Source organism: Fukomys damarensis, unplaced genomic scaffold (genome assembly GCF_012274545.1).
Source record: "Fukomys damarensis isolate Sample0158 unplaced genomic scaffold, DMR_v1.0_HiC HiC_scaffold_38, whole genome shotgun sequence".
In the NCBI taxonomy this organism is placed as follows: Eukaryota; Metazoa; Chordata; class Mammalia; order Rodentia; family Bathyergidae; genus Fukomys; species Fukomys damarensis.
This window is the reverse complement of record NW_022900950.1, coordinates 48,649,971-48,669,203: the sequence shown is the minus strand read 5'-3', so window position 1 is coordinate 48,669,203 and position 19,233 is coordinate 48,649,971. Positions and strand designations below refer to the sequence as shown.

Below are 19,233 nucleotides of genomic sequence, written 5' to 3'. Positions count from 1 at the left end.
CTCCCTATGTCTTAAAGATAAACTGTAAAAAAATAACCTCCACTTCCCTACCCTTGCCTAAATTCTGCTTCTATAAAATTCTGCTTGCTCCCCTGCCCTGGCTAAGGAACAGATAAATGTGAAAACAAACTTTGAAATGGGGCTCAGATTCTATAAGGTGACTTCTGCTGGGACTACTAGCTAGCAAATAACCCTGCCTTTCCCTTCAATTCTCTGAGTGCCACTCTCTTCTTCATTCTGTCTGCCCTCTGAGTGCCACTTTAATAGTGCCCAGAGGTCTTCAGTCTTTGCCTTAAGCCTATGGTCACAATGGAGTCCAGCAGAGACTCCACAAATCTGAGACTGCTCCCAAGCAAAAACAATCATTTCATGGAAATAGATTAAATAACAAGAACTTCTTCCAGAGCCATCTTGCAAAACCCCAACTGAAATAATGGTCAGCCAGACTCCAGCCTACCCTAACTCCTTAAAAGAAATCTCTTCCCCTCCTTTTGTTGATGGGCCAATCTGACTCATCCCATCAGAGCTGTGCCCCCTTCAGCTCCTCAAGCTGAAGTCCCTTCCCCATTTTCTCTTACTTTGAACTCTGCCTACTACATCGGCCTATGCTTGTCACTGACTAATCCTGAAATGATTTTCTGTAATGATGTCAAGAACCTTCCCTGGCCAAGTTGAGGTCTCCTTCTCCTCTTTAGAATAACAGTGTGGAAACTACAAGCTAGTGAAGGCAGAATTTTTTGTCCTGCTTTCCCTTCTAATCTCCTAAAGGACAAACATTCCTCAGCCATCTTTGTATCTAAAGTTGTTACTAATACAATTAACCTGAACTTCATTTTTATTGTAAACCACCAAAAGTCCTCTTGTAGAGAGAGAATATAAATAAAACTAAAATATGAAGTACAATGGGCAGTAAGCAGCAGCTCTCCTCAGAAAAAAAAAAAGGAGCTATCTTTCCTGCAAATGCCCTTTTGTTGAATCTTAGGTGTTACATTAGGAAATAAGGAAGGGACTTTTAACTAATAATGAACTACATGGTTTGACATGAGGAAATAAACCAGTGGTGCTGTTTTGCAGGGTGACTGAAATTTTCATGTGGGAAAAAGCAGCTAATTATTGGGTGCTTGATTATAGCACTGATTTGTCAAAGAATGGAAAAAGCAGTAAATTGAACACACTGACCTAAAGTGACTGTTTGTAGTAGCATGAAGGCAAAATTTAACCACAAATCATACTCCCCATAACTTATTTACTTCCCAGACTCATGTCATTTGCTGACAAAGGGTATGGGAGCAGTGAACTAGAGTTACTTTCAGTCTGAAGAGATTTCTTATCCCTGCAAATTAAGGGTTATTCTTCTGTTGGGTTTCTGGAATCTTAATTATTATATGCCTATGTGTAGATATTTTTTATCATGGGTAGTTGGAGTCTTATATGCCCCACTTATCTGTAAGTCAAATTGTTTTCCCCTACTTGGGAAGTTTCCTGCCATTACTTCTGTGAACAGTTTTCTATATCATCTGCACTTTCTCCATTTCACTCAGCCACTTTCTCCATTTACCCTGCTGAGTATGTTCCCTAAAGAAATAAAAGAATCATACCACAGTAATATATGTGCACCCATGTTCATAGCAGCACAATTTGTAATAGCTAAACCTTGGAAGCAGCCCAACTGCCCATCAACAGGAGACTGGATAAAGAAAATGTGGGTTTTTTTTTTTCTAAAATGTAATACTACTCAGTCATAAAAAATGAGAAATTAGAGACATTTATAGCTAAATGAATGCACATTGAGGTGATATTTTGTTTGTTTGTTTGTTTGAGACAGGGTCTCACTATATAGTTGAGACTGACCTGGAAGTCACTATGTAGCCCAGGCTGGTCTCAAACTCACAGAGATCCTCCTGCCTCAGCCTACCAAGTGCTGGGATTATAGGCATGCACCACCACACCCAGCTTGAGGTGATATTCTTAAGTGACATAATTAGGATACACATGTGTAAATACCAAATAGTTTCTCTAGTGTGAGAAACTGAAAGTCTAATAAGGATTAAAAGGTATAATAGATAATGTGAAATAGCAAAAAAAAGGGACAAAGAGAAGGGGGAACAGGAGGGGTAGGGGAAAGGAAAGAAGGGAATGAAATTAATATGAGAAAATGAAAAATAATGGAAACAAAGTCTTTGAAGATAGGGAGGGGTTGAAAGGAGGCCAGGGGAATGGGGAAAAAATAAGAACCAAGACTGATTAAGCTACAAATTTCCAACAGTGAATGTCATTATATTGTATACATTAAATGTATCGATTTTCCCCCCCTTTGGTACCCGGGATTGAACTCGGGTCCTTGTGCTTCAAGGCAGGCCACCAAACTGCTGAGCTAAATCCCCAGCCCAATAAAATTATTTTTTTTAAAAAGTAAGGGTTACTTGATTTTGCCACCTCTAGAGAGTTCATGTCACACTTCTCTCCTCATGAGGGGTGGTGTTCTACTCCTGTGCAGTGTTAACAGCCTTTTTTGCATATGAGTATAAAAATATCAAATTATAAATTTTGTCAGTATCCTTAACAAATACTCCAGCTTTCTGTAGCTTACCAAGAAGCATCTTTCCCTTTGTGTGAATTTTTCTCGCCATCTCCTAACCTGGGGCATGAAATCCATTGGTGAAACAATTTCTATGAGGTACTTTCCAATTTGATGACTTAATAGGCATGTGTCTCTCTCCCCAGTCTCCTGCTCCTGCATATTCAGAAGTGCTTAGAGTCTGGCCCCTGCTTCATCAATGACAGAGAATGCTTTAGTGCTTAGATTGCCCCTTTCAGTCCATAGGATTAAAGCCAATGGAGCAGAAGAGAAGAACAAAAGGCAAAACAGAGAGGAAAGGGAAACAAACAAAAGAAAAGAGAAAACCTGAAAAAAAGCACAGATGTGATAAGGCAGTGTACTGTCAATCCGAGAAGTGTCCCACTCTAGTTCTCTTAACACTAGTAGAAAGGGTACTGATTGAGTTCAGGATTCCTCCAGCAACTAATATCAAAAAATAGAATAAATCTAAAGCCTAACATCATTATCAGCAAGGATATGGAGGATGTGTATAACAGTACAATATGAAATATACAGAATCCAGATGCTCAAAGCCTGGTTCTGTTTTAGTCATGAGACTTTAGGTACATGACTTCACTTTTGCATCTCAGGGTTCTCATCTATTAAGTAGGGATAATAACTCATGCCACATAAGGTCAGAATGGTTGTGAGCACCAAAGGACTATGCACAGAAAAGGTTAAGTATATGCCTGGACTTCAGAGATTCTGAGAACTACAGAACAAACATGCTCAACAAGCAAAATCAAAATGCCACTGATTTACTTGATTAAGTTATGTCCATGTACTCATTTATCTTCACATACTTATACACATCAAGTAACAATATGGGGAGCCTTCACAGAAACATAGGTATTTTTAAAATTTGAATTATTTCCACATAAAAGAGGAATTAGTTGTATTTACAGTTGCTCCAAGATAGAACTTCACTTATACCAGCAGATAACAGCTGCAGGCAAACAAATCTAGGATAATAAAGATCTTGCCAATACTTATAACTGTTTGAAAATAGGATAATTCACAGTTAAAGGAATGAAATCCCTGAGCGAAAATGTTTAAATTGAAAAGAATAATCAACTATCCAGAAAAGATTAGATGTTGGGTCAGAACACAAGTTCCACTGAGGGCGTGGATGTATGTTTTGTTCCTTGATGTGACTGTGCCCAAACAGTGCCTGGCACTTTAGAAGGTACCCAGATATAAATAATAAAGAAATGAGTATTGGGCCACGGATTTAGCTCAGTGGTTCTGCCACCTGCCTCGCAAGCACTAAGACCTGAGTTCGATCCCCAGTACCAAAAAAATAAAAAGAAAAAAGAAATGAGTATAGCCTGTGATCAGTTTGAACCTAAGACCACAATTTTATGACAGATGTTTGTAGAGCCCAAACTGACTCCATTTTGAAAAAGTTACTCCATTCTGTGATCAGGTCACCACCCAGTTACTAGAAAAACCCCAAAGCACCCTTTTGACCAAATTGCAAGCCCATGCTAAATGACAAAGGGCCTAGGAGACAGTGCTCTAACCCTCTCCCATTGTAGCCATAGCCCCAACCTTTGTTCTAACCCTGACTTAGGAATGTAAGGCAATCTTGTACTGTTTGAAGTCCTAACATGTAAGTTAGTGGTTCTAGACATAGAGACCCCAAGTTAATTGTCAAACTGTTTGCTCATCCTGAATGTCTTGGTGGCCTTTAAACCATCCTATAGGTATCTGTTAATTATCAACGTGTGACTGCCAACTACGTGACTGCTGACCATCAACTCAAGTCAGCAGACCTTTGTCCCCTGCCTGCATTTTCAAAATGTTAACCAATCAGGCACTGACCCATCTAGAAAGCCCCTAGATCTGCTTCTTTGCTGATAAAAAGACTGTTTGAAACCAGGTTTGGGGCTCTCGGTATGAATCCACTACATCGGTGAGGTCTGAGAGTCCAGGCTCGAGCTTGCAATAAACTCCTCATGGAATTACATCGGACTCGACTCCTTGGTGGTCTTTGGGATATCGCAATCTGGGCAAAACATGTTCAACATTAATTCTCAATTCTGCTCATTCTATGTCAATTCAGCAGCTCATTTGGTGAGGCATAGGCTCAAGGAAACAATCGTTTAAACATTTTCAAGTCAAATTCACAAATACTCGAGTGATTCTGCATCCAGAAGTGGGTATCAGAAAACCCTACCTCACAGTTACACACTGATAAAAAAAATCAAATGGGAATTATGGACAAGCATGAGTGTTATTCAGGTACAGTTCTAAGTGGACATGAGGACAAGAATGTTTTCCCCATTATTTGTATCTCCAATACTAAGTATAGTACCTAGTACAAAGATACTTAAAAACATACATACATACAGAGATGCTTAAAACTGCTAATCAATTAAACTGAAATTTATACCTGATGATTACTATTTACCTTTTCTCTTTAAGGTCACAATTCATGGTTAGATATTTATTCATATGTTGATTTTAACCATTTGATGTCTAGATCTCCCATTAAATCATAAACATTAATGAGGGATCATGTATCTCATTCTCATGTTTGGTGTCATAAGTAGGATCAGTGTGAAACTTTCTGCCACTTTTGACCACCGTTATGTAGCACATAAGAGGCTTTTAACAGTTGTTGAATGAACTGGATACTGGAAGTCATCTTTGAAATAATGATGTAATTGAAACAATTCTAGAACAGTAAGATCTTTCATCAGAAAGCATTTACTCACAAGTCCCCCAAATGAGTGGCTTGCCAAACACAGTTCAAGGACCAATAAAAGTAACAGAAGTTGAATTATTTGGCACTGTAGTGATAACAGGAAATTGAGAGCTCTCCAAAATGAATACTAGACCAAGTACCCACTTGACTGCTGTGCTGTTAGACATGGCTGTTCATGTCCACAAAGGTCAACAGTGGCATAAGGTTTCACGCTGACCGTGCCGACGTATGACACCAAACATGAGAAGCAAGAGCCTGGCAAAATTAAATCTATGGTTTTCAAAAAGTTGATCCATAATGAAATGACTCTACCAGACTGAAAAATAATATACACAAATCACAATTTTAAAAAACCCATGACCAGTTTGCTTAACACTGCTCCTTTTGGCTGTCCCTCTTCAATATCCTTCCCAAAGGAAAAAACTAGATAAAAAGATTCAGATTGGGCTGTAGGTGCAGCCTTCCTGGTAAAGCACTTGCCTAGTACGTGCAAGGGGCCAGCATGGCAAAATCAACCAACTAACTAACCAGTCAATCATTAGACAAACCAATGTTTCCACCTATCATCTCATACTGACATGCATCTGATATTACAAAGTTAAACCTTATATGTTTTCAAAGTTCAATTTTTCCTAGATGACTGAGGGAGAAAACAATGCTTTGTCTGAGATACCTTCTGTCATAGTCTCAATAGATCACTTTCCTAACCTGTAAGTAGAGGTTAATAAAGACTATCTGTGTATATGTGCATTGCATACACACCCAAGAGCAAACAGAAAGTCAGTATACAATAAAGATGGAATTTCAAAATTTATGAGGTAGGATGAAATTTGCAAGTAACTGGTGTTTGGGAAAATGGCTAGCCATATGGGTAGCAAAAGCATTCATGGCTCAAGTTTAGACTTTATGCCAAACAAGTTAATCCTTTCAACGTATGTTATGAAAACCAGAAATCACAAAACCTAAGATACCTGATATTAAAAACATGACATGTGTAATATGTGATAGACAAATGGTTAATCTCAAATATACAAAAAGTTCTTAAGAATGAAATCAGTAAAAAAAAAATTTAAAAATGAAGTCACACTTCTACAAATGTCCCACAAACAGATGAAAGTCAAATCAATAGTAAACACTAAAGAAATGGTGTCAATTGTTAATTAAAATGCAGTGTTATTGAAGTCATGGAAATACTTTTGAATGTAAGAGTAAACAATACAGACTTTCAGCAAGTGCCATGAAAATGTGAAGGGTAGTTAGTTATACTTTCACATAGCTGTCCTACTTCATATACAGGTTGCTACTATGAGTAGAAATTACTCAGGTGCTGAAAGATGTACACAACATATGTGCTTATTTTAAAAATGTAGAAACCAAATGTAACAAATACAAGATTGGATTAAATAAATGATACATTCTATGTGCATAGCTATCAACAGTTATGTAGATCTATATTTGATGTCACGGAAAGATGTCTAAACCCTTTACTGTAATCCTCTGCATCTTTCTGTGACATCAAATATATACATAATTGTTGATACCTGTGCACCAAAGACATTAATGGATGTTAGTGTTCAATTAGCAACAAACCAGACCAGAAAGCTCCCGCATTGCCATGAAGTCATTTCCTCCTCCCCACCTCTCCTCTCCCCTCATTCTGTGTACTGTGGTAATAGCCCACACACTGATGGCAAACCTTTTAGAGCTTTTAAGGATACAAATAGCCCCTTGAGATATATATACCACAGGTTTCGCGAACTAGGGTATCCCACCAGATGGGATAAGATGAAATACAGGAGTCAGCAAGTATTCACACGAGGCAGGTATGACACTTTTTTCTTTTTCCTGGTACTAGAGATCAAATTCGGGACAGTGTGCTTACGAGGCAGGTGTGGCACCACTGAGCTAAATCCCCAGGTTTGGTTTTGTTTTGTTTTGTTTTTGGTACTGGGGATCAAACTCAGGACCTTGTGTTTACAAGGCAGGTGCAGTGCCACGGAGCTAAACGTATTCACATAAGAACCTAAAGACTAGCCAAAGGAATGAAGGATTTAATGACAACGTGAGAGATGAAGATGAAACAGGGAATCAATCAAATGCCCACAGACAACAGGCTGGCTGCTGGGAGAGTCAGTCCTGCCAATGTCACTGGCTACATAGTGAACACAAGTGCCCAGATGACTGCATCCCCAATGAGAATATCAGGTCATCATGACAGGGATCTATCCCACTAACCATTCATAAAAGGACAGAAAAAGACAGCACAAGAATGTGCGGATAAGAAATGAAAAACAAGCTGGTTAGTTGTGAAGGAAAAGGTGAAGAAACAATAAGTTGACTATGGTCTTACTCATTGGGAGGTGAAGTCTGTTCATGAACAGCAAAAGGCTTTAAATGTCTTCAGATGGGGCTGGGGATTTAGCTCAGTGGTGCTGCTGCCTGTCTCACAGACACAAGGACCTGAGTTCAATCCCCAGTACAAAAAAGAAAAAAGAAAAAAAAAAGTCTTCAGAGTAGAGGAGGAAGCTGAGAGAGCAGGCTGAAGACATGGTCCCCAAAAGATCAGTGGGTCCAAGCCTGGCATTCAAGGACACAGGGCTGTATTTCTTCTGTGTCATTACTGACATGCCTTCTTTTCCCATTTTCTCTTCAGGCTGTCACCTGGGTCACAAATGTTTAAATCAGTATTAATGTCCTACTCCTTCACTTTCACCTCATTTTAAATCAATCAAAATTAAGCAAAAATTGATTTACCGGCCTTTTCCTATTCCTTATTCTATATTACAAACCTCAAAATATTTTACTACTGCCCATTAAATTATGTACATCTGAAAATTGACTTTACCATAGGACTTTCCTTATCCCTTTATATTTCCACAGAACAAAAGTATGATTCTAATTACAGTCCCAGTAGCACACTCATGATTTTAAAATTCCTTCCAACAGAATTCTTCACCAGACAGAAATGAAATCACCAAAACATTAACAGCTTCAATGTCCAGGTGCAGTTGTGAGGGATTTTGTTTTGTTTTGTTTTTTACTTGCTTTCCCTGTAACATGTTTATCTGCTATGAAGCACCAACCTAAAGTGGTCTCAGGATCCAGGGCTTTGTAACTGTGAAGTTGAAATAATCATCAAAAGGGACGCAGCTCAGTGGTAGAGTACTTGCCTAACAAGCACAAGGCCCTCAGTTTAATTCCTAACACCACACAGTCAAAATTGGTTATATTCTCTATAGAAATTCTGATAATCTACTGGATCTACTCAACTATAAATTTGAGAATTTGAATGTTAAACATTACTGAGTTTTTTCAAAGCAGATGGTGTTATAGGAAAAAAAGTACCAGGCCTACATAGATGCTTAGAGGATGAGGTGGGAGAGTATATAAGCAAATTCTAGATGTGGTTTCAGCTTTCCATTCTCTACAACATTGACTTTTCTCTCTCCCATCATTTCAGTATAATCGTTCTTACCAAGATGTTATACCCCATCTCAATCTCACTTCGTAACTTTTACTCCTATCTTGACTTTCCAGCTTTATGGCACTATGGATTGCTCCCTCCTTGAAAAATTCTTTCCTTGCCTCCCCTAATACAGGTTCTTACAGTTTTCCCCAAGCATCAGTACTCTTCCAAGCTCCTAAATTCAGATTTCTTAGTTCTAGCAGTTACAAATCTCCACGTTAACTGAACATGTATTGTTGGTGTTTTCAGCTTCCCAGCATGAATTGTGAGTTCTGAAACATGATACAAATTCTCTCCTACATCTCCCTTCAAGAAGTGGAGCTTAATTTTTCATCCCTTGTGACTTAAAAGACATTTCTAATAAACTGTGGCATGAGAGTGAGATTAGAACACAAAAGGCACACTATGGCTTTCCTTTTGTTCCCTTGGATCACACACCGGGGAAAGCCAGCTGTCATGTACAAAGCACTGAAGCAGTCTGGTAGATAGGCCTACATGCTGAGAAACTGTGGCCTCTGCCAGCAGCCATGTAAATAAGTCATCTTAGAAGTGAGTTCTCCGAGCAGCAGAACTACCCTCCTAAAAAGCCTCCAAATTTTGACCAAATAACAAATGTTCAAAACTTACTAAGTTTTTATAACATCTGTTATATACAAATAATTAAAACACTAGTATAGGGCCGGAGGCTTGGCTCACTGGTTCTGTCACCTGCCTTGCAAGCACAAAGGCCAGAATTTGATTCCTGGTGCAAAAAAAAAAAACACAAAACACTAGTATAATCAATAGTGTATATCCTCTCTGAAATACCAAGCCTTGTTTTAAATTTCTGGCATAACCCCAAATAATACAAATGGGAATGTTTTCTGAGCTAATGAGTGGAAGGCATTCTTCAGAACTAATTTTTTAAAATATTTTATGTTTCTAAATGTTTATTAGTACGTTTGCAATACATAATAGTGACATTCATCATAGGGAGTTGGTAAATGTACATAACACATCTTAATTCCTTCCCTCATTTTTAAAAAATGCTAAAAGATCAAAGTTCTAATTATAACTTTATTACAATTTTAAATGGTTTATGGCACACACCATTCAACTTTTCATTCTTCACAGTATATGTCAACCTACCAAGTAGATATTTGGCTTAAATATTTTGTGTTTTCAATAAATAAATTATTTCATGTGTTCCTGCTCTCTCATTAGCTTTCACTATCTCTCTTTTTCCCCAGCTAAATAATTCCAAGAATAAGAAAACTGAGGTACACTATCACTTGACCTAATTCATACAGCTAGTAGGTAGCAGAGCCAAGACTCAAACCATATAGTTTCAAGTCACTATGCTATCCTGTCTCTCACAGCACACACATCTGATCACACTTTAAGAATATCAAAGTAGGAAGATGTTCTCAAATTCACCTGTTAAAATTCACAAATTCACCTGGTCAAATATTCTGATCCTTGGCTAATACAGTTTTAGTTAAATATCATCATTGTTTTACATAGTGAACAAAAAGTGTGTTTGTACACACTCACACACACACACACACACACATCTTTGAAGGATGGACCAGGTGGCACACACAAACTGCAAGATTCCAGTGAATTCTCTAGAGTAGCATTATATGTGCTGTTATATCCAGGTATATAATCTACAAATTGGTTTCTCAGACCCATATTCTAAAATGATGAACACATCCTCTATTGTGGGGGGAGGGACCAAACTGAAATCCAAAACAAAGAAACATTAATCAAAAGCACATTGGGAAATTTTTATTAACATACATTGACATTTTTAATTTTGTCTGCCAAGTCTTATTAACTTAATATAGACCTATCGGTGCTTAATACCACAGAATCATGAAAACTTGCAGTTATCAGGGTTGTGTAATGATTAAACCAACATTCATTCAAACAATAAGTTACTTCACTGAAATACTTAAAAGACAGAATCTTCTGAGGAGTGTTTGAAAAGCTCTGTTTATAAATAGTGATTGATACATCTATTATGTATTTGGTACTGAAGATAAACACTTCTTATATAAAACATTGTTTTAACACACTTCTCTACTAATGAGGCTAGTTATTAGATATATTTTAATACTAAAGAATAAAGCTTTATCTTCATATTTATTTTATTTATAGGAATCTTATCAATGAAGAACTTTGTATTAAACAGTAAACAGGTACACTGCAAGTGACATTCTGCAGAACCAAAAAAGATGATGCAAAAAGAAACTTGGTACCTGCAGCATACATTCTTTACATAGATGGTTCTGAACAACAGAATTTAATGCAGACCAAATGCTTTCAACGGTCTGTGTGCCTATATGACAATTAAAATCTCCATACACTAGAAAGGAAAAGAACAATACAGAACACAGTATTTTCAAAGATTATAGCACATTTAACACCTTCAGCCATCCAATGGGTTCTCAGATCAGATTGGCAACTGAAATTTCACATCTACATGGGCTTGCTTGGCTAAGGTCACTATTTCAGAGAGCTTTACAACCTGAAAGGAAAGAACAGTGTACTTTAATCTTGATTTTTCATAAAATCCCAAATTCAGAACTATACATCAATGTAAAATTAATGTGCAGTCTTCTCTGTTTAAAACATCAGGAGAACTCATATTGTTACAAATCACATTACTTTCTTATAAGGAACTAATTCAGTACTCTTTAAGGATAGTGAAGTCTGATATTCTCCTTAACCTAAACTTCAATTAACTACTTTCTGATAAAGATATAGATAGATGAATAGGTATATATCTATCTTATCTAAGTTTTACTTATTTTAAAGACAAAAACAGTGTCTTTGTTGTTAGATATACCATAATTCAGTGCACATTTAAATAAACATTTATTTTGAAAAAGTACACAATTTTAACTTCTAATACTATAACCAAGTTTGGGTATAACAGTTAGTGTTTTACTTTCTATCAGTAAGTGAACAAGTGTCAACCAAAATTTCAATTCCTTCTATACTTTGACAATATCTACCTGTTTCTATGCAAAACATAAATTAGACGTGTCTGAAAGCAAAAAAAAACACAAACGAGTAACAAAAGAAACAAATTCAGTTTCTCTATTTCCCAGTAGAGGAGTTGCAAAAAATTGGTTTGGGCTGGAGCTATACCCCAATGCTACAGTACCTGCTTGCCTACTATGTGTGAAGCCTTAAGCATGATACCCTTTACTGCAAGAAAAGGAGACTGGGGTTTGAAATTAGGCTTTTTAATTCAAATCACCACTCTGATACTCATGACAGATGACTTTGAAAAAATTAACTTATCTAGCCTGTTTCCTCACACATGAAGATGGAAGTTTGTCAACAAACATTAAATGAGGGAATCCTTGAAGAAAAGAATTTACACATGTAAATACTCAAAAAGTATAGCAACTGCTAATATCATCATCATATTTAATACTTTTGCTGTCATGATTCCCACAAGTAAAAAAATTTCTAGTCAGCTGGAGATTTAGCTCAATGGTGCCGCACCTGCCTCACAAGTGCAAGGTCCTGAGTTTAATCCCCAGTGTGGCAAAAAAAAAAAAAGTTCTAGTCAGTGAGTCAGTGTTACTTCTGTATGTAAGCAAAACAAAAACAAAAACAAAATAACTCCCAGTCAGTAAAAGCCACTAAAACTGCAATTCAAATCAACTGCTTACTTTTATCTCATGGACTACTTGATCAAGATCCTATCGATTCTTCTCCTCTGTTTGCATGGGCACCAAGCTTTTTGCAATTCAGGCTTTCATTGTAAGCAAGAATTATTTTCAGAGGTGAGTTACAGCCTATTCATTACCTTTACCTTACATCATATCTAATTATTATATTAGATAAACTGCTACTATTACTCATCTCATCTCCAATTTATCCCACATCTCAAAGTCAAAACGGGCTTCTGAGCGCTTGCCACAACAGCACATATACAAAACAGGTTTCTGAAACATTTTCTACCTACCAATCCCTGTTCAAAATCTTTAATTTTATTTCAGGATGAAGTATAAATTCTAGTTTGTTTGTTTTGCTAATAAGTACTTTCTCAAAGAAAGACATATGACCTCTTGTGAAATAATACCACATTAACTCAACAAATGTCCAGGGACTATTATTAATTAAACCGCACAGTCCCAAAGTGTATTCAACAAAATATTTACAAAGGTAGAAGATAATCAAAAGCTACAAGTATTTCTGTACCTACTATGAAGTGTTCTCTGAGATATATTACTTTAAAGAAAAAGAAAAAGAAACAAAGAAAAGTACTTGCTACCACTCATCTAAAGTATAGGAGGGTTTCTCATACATGCACAAGCACCACATAAAATGCTCGTGTTTAAAAATAGGTAGAAGGGTTCGGGATTTAACTCAGTGGTACCTCCCCTGCCTGGCAAGCTCAAGGTTCTAAGTTCAATTCCCAATAACAACAACAACAGAAAAAAGGTGAACACATAAACCAAAAACTACTTTTAAAAAATGGCTACCTGTGGGAATGGGGAACTAAGAAAGGTTACAAAAGCTAGAATATATATTTCAAAGAATATATCATTTTATGATAGACTTTGGATCCATGTAATATAAAACAAATGGTTTTATTTTTTTAAAAAGTAACTTTAAAAAATGAACTATATTAATAGCTGGGGTAAAACATACAAACTATTCCACATGAATTTTAAAATCCAGTAAGTTGTGAGAAATACAATAAAGGGCAGAAAGAACTGCTTTCTTCTTCTTTCTTTTTTTTTCCAGTACCAGGGATCAAACTCAGGACCTTGTGCTTGTGAGGCAGGCGTGGCACCACTGAGCTAAATCCCCAGCCCAAGAAGTGCTTTCTTAAGCGGCTTTCAGTACTTATATTATGGGTATATTTATTGTAAAACTGTCATATCTGTACCAAGGGACAAAGCAAATGAGTAATTATAGTATGGTATAGGAAAAGGAAGAAACACATGTCAGATAAGGAAATAACTGTACTCCCAGTTTGCACTGAAAATACAAGTATGAACTTATGTTATCTCTTTTGAAAACACACATTTTCCTAGGTTTAAAAAGTCCAGAAATAATAACCAACTCAGTAGTCCTGAATATCCAAAAGCCCAAGTTATGGCCTCTAAAAACTATTTGCCTCATTCCAGATCTGAGCCAAAATCATAAAGATGAGACTGAACATTTTATGTTGTTTTACTATACAATTACATTTCACTATTATTTCATAATAATTAAATATAAGAAAGCAAAGCCAGGCATAGTGGTGCATGCCTGTCATCCCAGCACTCAGGAGGCTGAGGCAGGAGAATCGCTGTGAGTTCAAGACCAGCCTGGGCTACATAGTGAGCTCCAGGTCAGTCTCAACTACATAGTGAGATCCTGTCTCAAAAAACCAAAAGGAAAAAGAAAGACTTAAGAATCAACTTGAAGACATTCCTCATTCCTTCTGACCAAAGAGACAATGGGAATTGTTAAGAAAAAAATGAAATGAACTGAACCACATCAAATATGTTTAATCCATGAGTTCAAAATAGATACCAGTAGACATGCATACATTTATGCAAAAATAAGGAAACAAAATATTAAAAATAAAAGTAAAAATCCTGGTCACCTACAAGACATAATGGAACAAATTATTTTGAGAATCAGTCAATAAAAGCAAAGAATCAAGTAATTATTCTGCTTTTCCTACACATAATGTACTTCATGCTAAGAAATAGTTGATACAGGGAGGTTACATGTTTTAGACATATAGTATTCTAAAAGAATGACAGAACTAGAATTTCTTTACTTTGCAACCATAAATGAAATACTGGATCTAAGATATGATTAACAGCTACTACCTCCAAAAGATAGAGTCTGACATTATATACCTCCTTACTAGGCAACATCTACTTGAAGTATTGTTTTTCTCAAATCTAATCTTGCCCCCAAAAATCTAATATGAATATATTCATTACTGTAAATTGAACTGCCAGTTTAAAGAAAATGAAGAGAGCAGAGAAGCATGCTAAATGAATGACAACCAAAGATACAATCCAAATCAAGACTATGAGAAATTAGAAGATCAACTAGGTTTTTTGCCGCCCCTCCAAAAAAATAACTAAAGAAGTTAAGAAAACATATACACAACGGGGAGGCTATAGAGTAAGATATATACTGATATTATTAACCAGCTGCAATGAAAAAACGTATTTTGGTCCTAAATCTAACAAAGAACCTAGATAATGATATGAGATCATTGGGGAAATTTCAATACTGACTACATTCTTTGGAAAAAAAAAATAATATCCCACTTACAACAAACAACAGTAATTATCTTTTATAGATGTATGATAAAACGTATCATACATCTGGAATTTACTTCAAAATAATCCTGAAGAAGTAGGTAAGAATACAGATGAGGTCAGACATGAACTGACCACTTTTGAAATGGATCACAGGTATAAGATATTCTCAAAGGGATTCTCTTCACCAAAATCTGACCTCTGGACTTCTGTGTCTAAATCTGCCTTGTCTAATTTTAACAAGAATCTTGCTTAGGTCATTTTAGCCAAGAATCCTTCCTGATTTGTGATGTTTCTTCTTAGTAATTTTCCATCAACTCACTCCCATCTACTGACTCCAAACCTATCAATTTCCACTATTCCAGGTTGTATTCAGAGTTGAGCACAATCCTTCTCCCCTACTGCAAAACCTTTTTTTTTTTTCTCATGAGTTTATTGGTACATTTTAGGTATACAGTAAAGTTATATTCATTATTGAGATCTTGTACCTTTACATGACAGGTCTTGGTTCTCATTTTTCCCCTTGTCCCTGCCCTCCCTTCACTCCCTCCTCCCATCCCCCTTTACAAGCACTTCATTTCCATTCTTTCATTTTCTCATATTTTTTCCTTTCCCTTATTACCTTTCCCCTACCCTTCCCACTTTCCCTACAACTTTACTTTAGCCCCTTTCTTCCTATTTCACATGGTCAATTATCTCATTAGGATCTTATGTACTATTATAGCTTTTCACACCAGAGAAACTATTCAGTATTTACACATGTGTGACTTATTTATTTCACTTAGGATTACATCCTCAATATGTATCCATTTTCCTATGAATGAGTCTAATTTCTCATTCTTCATGGCTGAGTAGTATTCCATTTTATAAAAAAACAACATCTTCTTTATCCAGTTTCCAACTGATGGGCAAATGGGCTGTTTCCAAGTTTTAGCTATGACAAACTGCCATTATAAACATAGGTGTGCATATATCTCTGTGATATGATTCTTTTAATTCTTTTGGAAAGATACCCAGCAGAGGGATGGCTGGGTCAAATGGAACCTCTGGGTCAAATGGAACCTCTTGTCCCAGCTCTTTGAGGTATCTCCATATTCCCCACTGCAAAACCTTCACCAGTCTCTGTACCTATTGCAATCATCCTCCTGAGTAGTTTGCCTTAGTATTAACAAGTATGAATATTTTTAACAGTTCATTACTGTATATGCATAATGCTGTACTTAGTTAAAGCACAATTAGCGGTACAGTATTTAATTTGCTGGTTCATATTAGAGTCTGAAGTTTTTTATTTTGTTTTTGTTTTTGTACCGGGGATCAAACTTGGGTCCTTGCGCTTGCTGGTGAGGCAGGTGGCAGAACCACTGAGCTAAATCCCCGGCCTGAGTCGGACGTTTTATAAATTCTTTATGACTCAAATTGTCCTAAGATTAGTATAGCTCATTTACCATTTTGGCAGCTTCATCCAAGTCATCACAAGCTAAAATTTTAAGCCCACTGTCTGCTATCAGTGCCTTGGCATCATCAACTCGTGTACCTAGAAATGATTTAAGAGATTATAAATAAATATTTTAAAGATACACATAAAAAGTATTTAAAATCTTTGCCACAGTACTAATATACTTCAACATAGCCATACGTTTGGCATTTAACATAAATACTTCTGAGGTAAAGAAAATACAAAAGCCTGATATTACCTTGTAAAATATTTCACCTTACCATATCCATGATAATTAAGGCAAGTCAGAATTACAAATACATCACAACAAATAAAGTTTCAAATTACACCAAGCAAAACTATGAAAATTCTTGCCCCAATGTTATAATTTTTTTTTTAATTTTTAAAATTTCATATAATACTTTCACTTGTAAGACAGCTATTTGCAAACTATGTCTTAAATGAGCTAATGAGCTCCTCGGGACTTACGAACTTTGACACAATCACAAACAACTGCAAAATATCTTAACACTCACCTTGTAATCGTACCACAACAGGTATTTTAATTTCCAAGTCTTTTACTGCCATGACTATACCCTGTGCAATAACATCACATCGCATGATTCCTCCAAAAATGTTGACCAGAATAGCCAGTACCTGTCAACAAAGCATTTTTGGTAGATTAAAATTTTAAAGGAATGAGTACTATCCACCCCCTAAAAAAATTAAGATTTGTGTCTTTTAAAAATTAATGCAATGTAAACATTTTCAGACCAAATAACCTTACTTCCTTCCAGTTCAGTCCACTGTCCACTAGTGCTTACTTCCATTTTCTTGGATAATTTCAATACCTCACTCATATTCTCTTTCTACTGTATCCATACAAATAAGACTTTCTAATTCTACTTTTTCCAACAGTAAGATCTCAACTAGTGTTCATTATCTATCATCTGTGCATCTATCCCCATCAATGCAACCAATTTTTTTTAATTGAGTTTACTGGTACATTTTAGGTATACAGTAGTTACATTCATCATTGGGATCTTGTACCTTTACATGACATATCTTGGTTCTTATTTTTTCCTCACACCCCGGCCCTCCTTTTACCCTCTTCACTTTTCCCTATTTACAAAGACTTGCAACCAATTTTTGACACAAGCCCTCCTCAGAATCACTCAGCTTCCAAATGCTCACTTCTGGCTACACGTTTGACCTTCACCATCATATTGACAGTTCTGAATCATTGTTCTATCCTTCCCCATTCCCAAAACTACAGATATTCTCAAATACTGTTTCAACTCTCAGTGCAGTTACAAAGGTTCTAGTACAACTGGAGCCTTTGGGCCAACAGTCTCTGCAACCTTCTCCATCTACATCCTAAGCCCACTGAAATATTTCCTGTGAACACTATAAGGTGAAAACAGTTGATACAGTGAGCTATCCTAAACATCCCTTTTCTTAACCCACTGTTATATCTGGATTTTCAATAAATGAAGCTGTAGCATTCACAACAGTCTCAAACACTTAGCGGACTTTAACTTATCACCATCTTTTCCCCTTCTTTTTTTTTGGTACCAGGGATTGAACTCAGGACTTTGAACTTTCGAGGCAGGTGGTGGAATCACTGAACTAATTCCCTGGTCCTCCCCTTCATTTTAGATAGTTTCAATATTCACCAAAAAGCATCATCCAATACTCTAGCCTTAAAGTTACTGAATCCTTACCAACCCACTTTTACTCCATCTATTTCAATTGATTACTACGAAGGATAAACATTACACTTCACCAGAATGAATATCAAGCGTGTAAATCTCACTCTGCTCAATTTCCTCCCCTTTTGCCTTTAATGCCTTTCACCTTTAGCTCCATGAAACCCAATCTTTTCTTTTTAAAAAGCCTCTTTATAGCCCCTCAGTCCCTTTTTAATACACAGTCTATCAGTTCTCAACTGGTTATTTCTTTCCTATAGAGCCAGCATCCTAAAGTTATGCTATTCAATGACACTCTTTTGCCAGTTCAATTTTGCCACATCTGTCCCTCTGCCATCCCTGCTCAAACAATGCATCTCTGGATGACTCTGGCCATATTTTATCCACCCCAACACTAAGGAAAAGTAGGATGAAGTTTTTTAAAAAAAAATAAAAGCCTAATCATGAGCATAAGCTGAGTAAAACAATCCCCTCCTTAGCATTCTGCCTCATATCTTAACTCTCTCTATATAAGCCTCCTGTCCCACTCAACCTCTTTAATTTTTAGCATGATCATCCTTTCTCCCCTAACAATTCAAAAAAGGAGTAACCTCCCCTCCTAATGGTGCATCTAATTACTATACTATTTCTCCACCTCATTACTGTATCTCCTCCAGGTGTTTACCTTTTTAACCATACTACTTTCAAAGCTTTTCTCCTCTTAACTAGAAATAGGCCATCTTCCTTCTAAACAAATAAGCAATCAAACATATACCATAACACTTTCCTCGACTCTACAAACCTTCAAACGGCAACGTTATGCTTTCCCACACTGTGTTTTCCCAATCATAACTTAATCCTTTACACAGTGGTTTCTGTAATCCTTTACGTAGTGGTTTCTGTACTTTTCCTCTACTGTTTTCACTAAGGTTCCCTATCAGTTCTTTCCATCATGTAGGCTTCATCACTCCTACAGTATCTGATGTTGTCATACATCACCTACTTCTCAAAACTCTTCTCCTTAGACTTCAGTATCACCATCTTTTCCTGGTGTGCA

General features: G+C 36.5%; 1 protein-coding gene across 1 annotated transcript in view; it reads right to left on the bottom strand.

Annotated features, from left to right (window-relative positions):
• Nucleotides 1-10,539: 10,539 nt before the first annotated feature.
• Nucleotides 10,540-19,233, bottom strand: part of Sucla2 (succinate-CoA ligase ADP-forming subunit beta) — a 52,179-nt gene continuing 43,485 nt past the window's right edge. The window contains exons 9-11 of the mRNA XM_010637006.2: nucleotides 17,025-17,145; nucleotides 16,499-16,587; nucleotides 10,540-11,287 (exon numbers count right to left, since the gene is read on the bottom strand). Coding sequence (XP_010635308.1) covers nucleotides 11,213-11,287; nucleotides 16,499-16,587; nucleotides 17,025-17,145 — 285 coding nt within the window. The 3' untranslated portion in view covers nucleotides 10,540-11,212. The remainder of the gene's footprint in view (nucleotides 11,288-16,498; nucleotides 16,588-17,024; nucleotides 17,146-19,233) is intronic.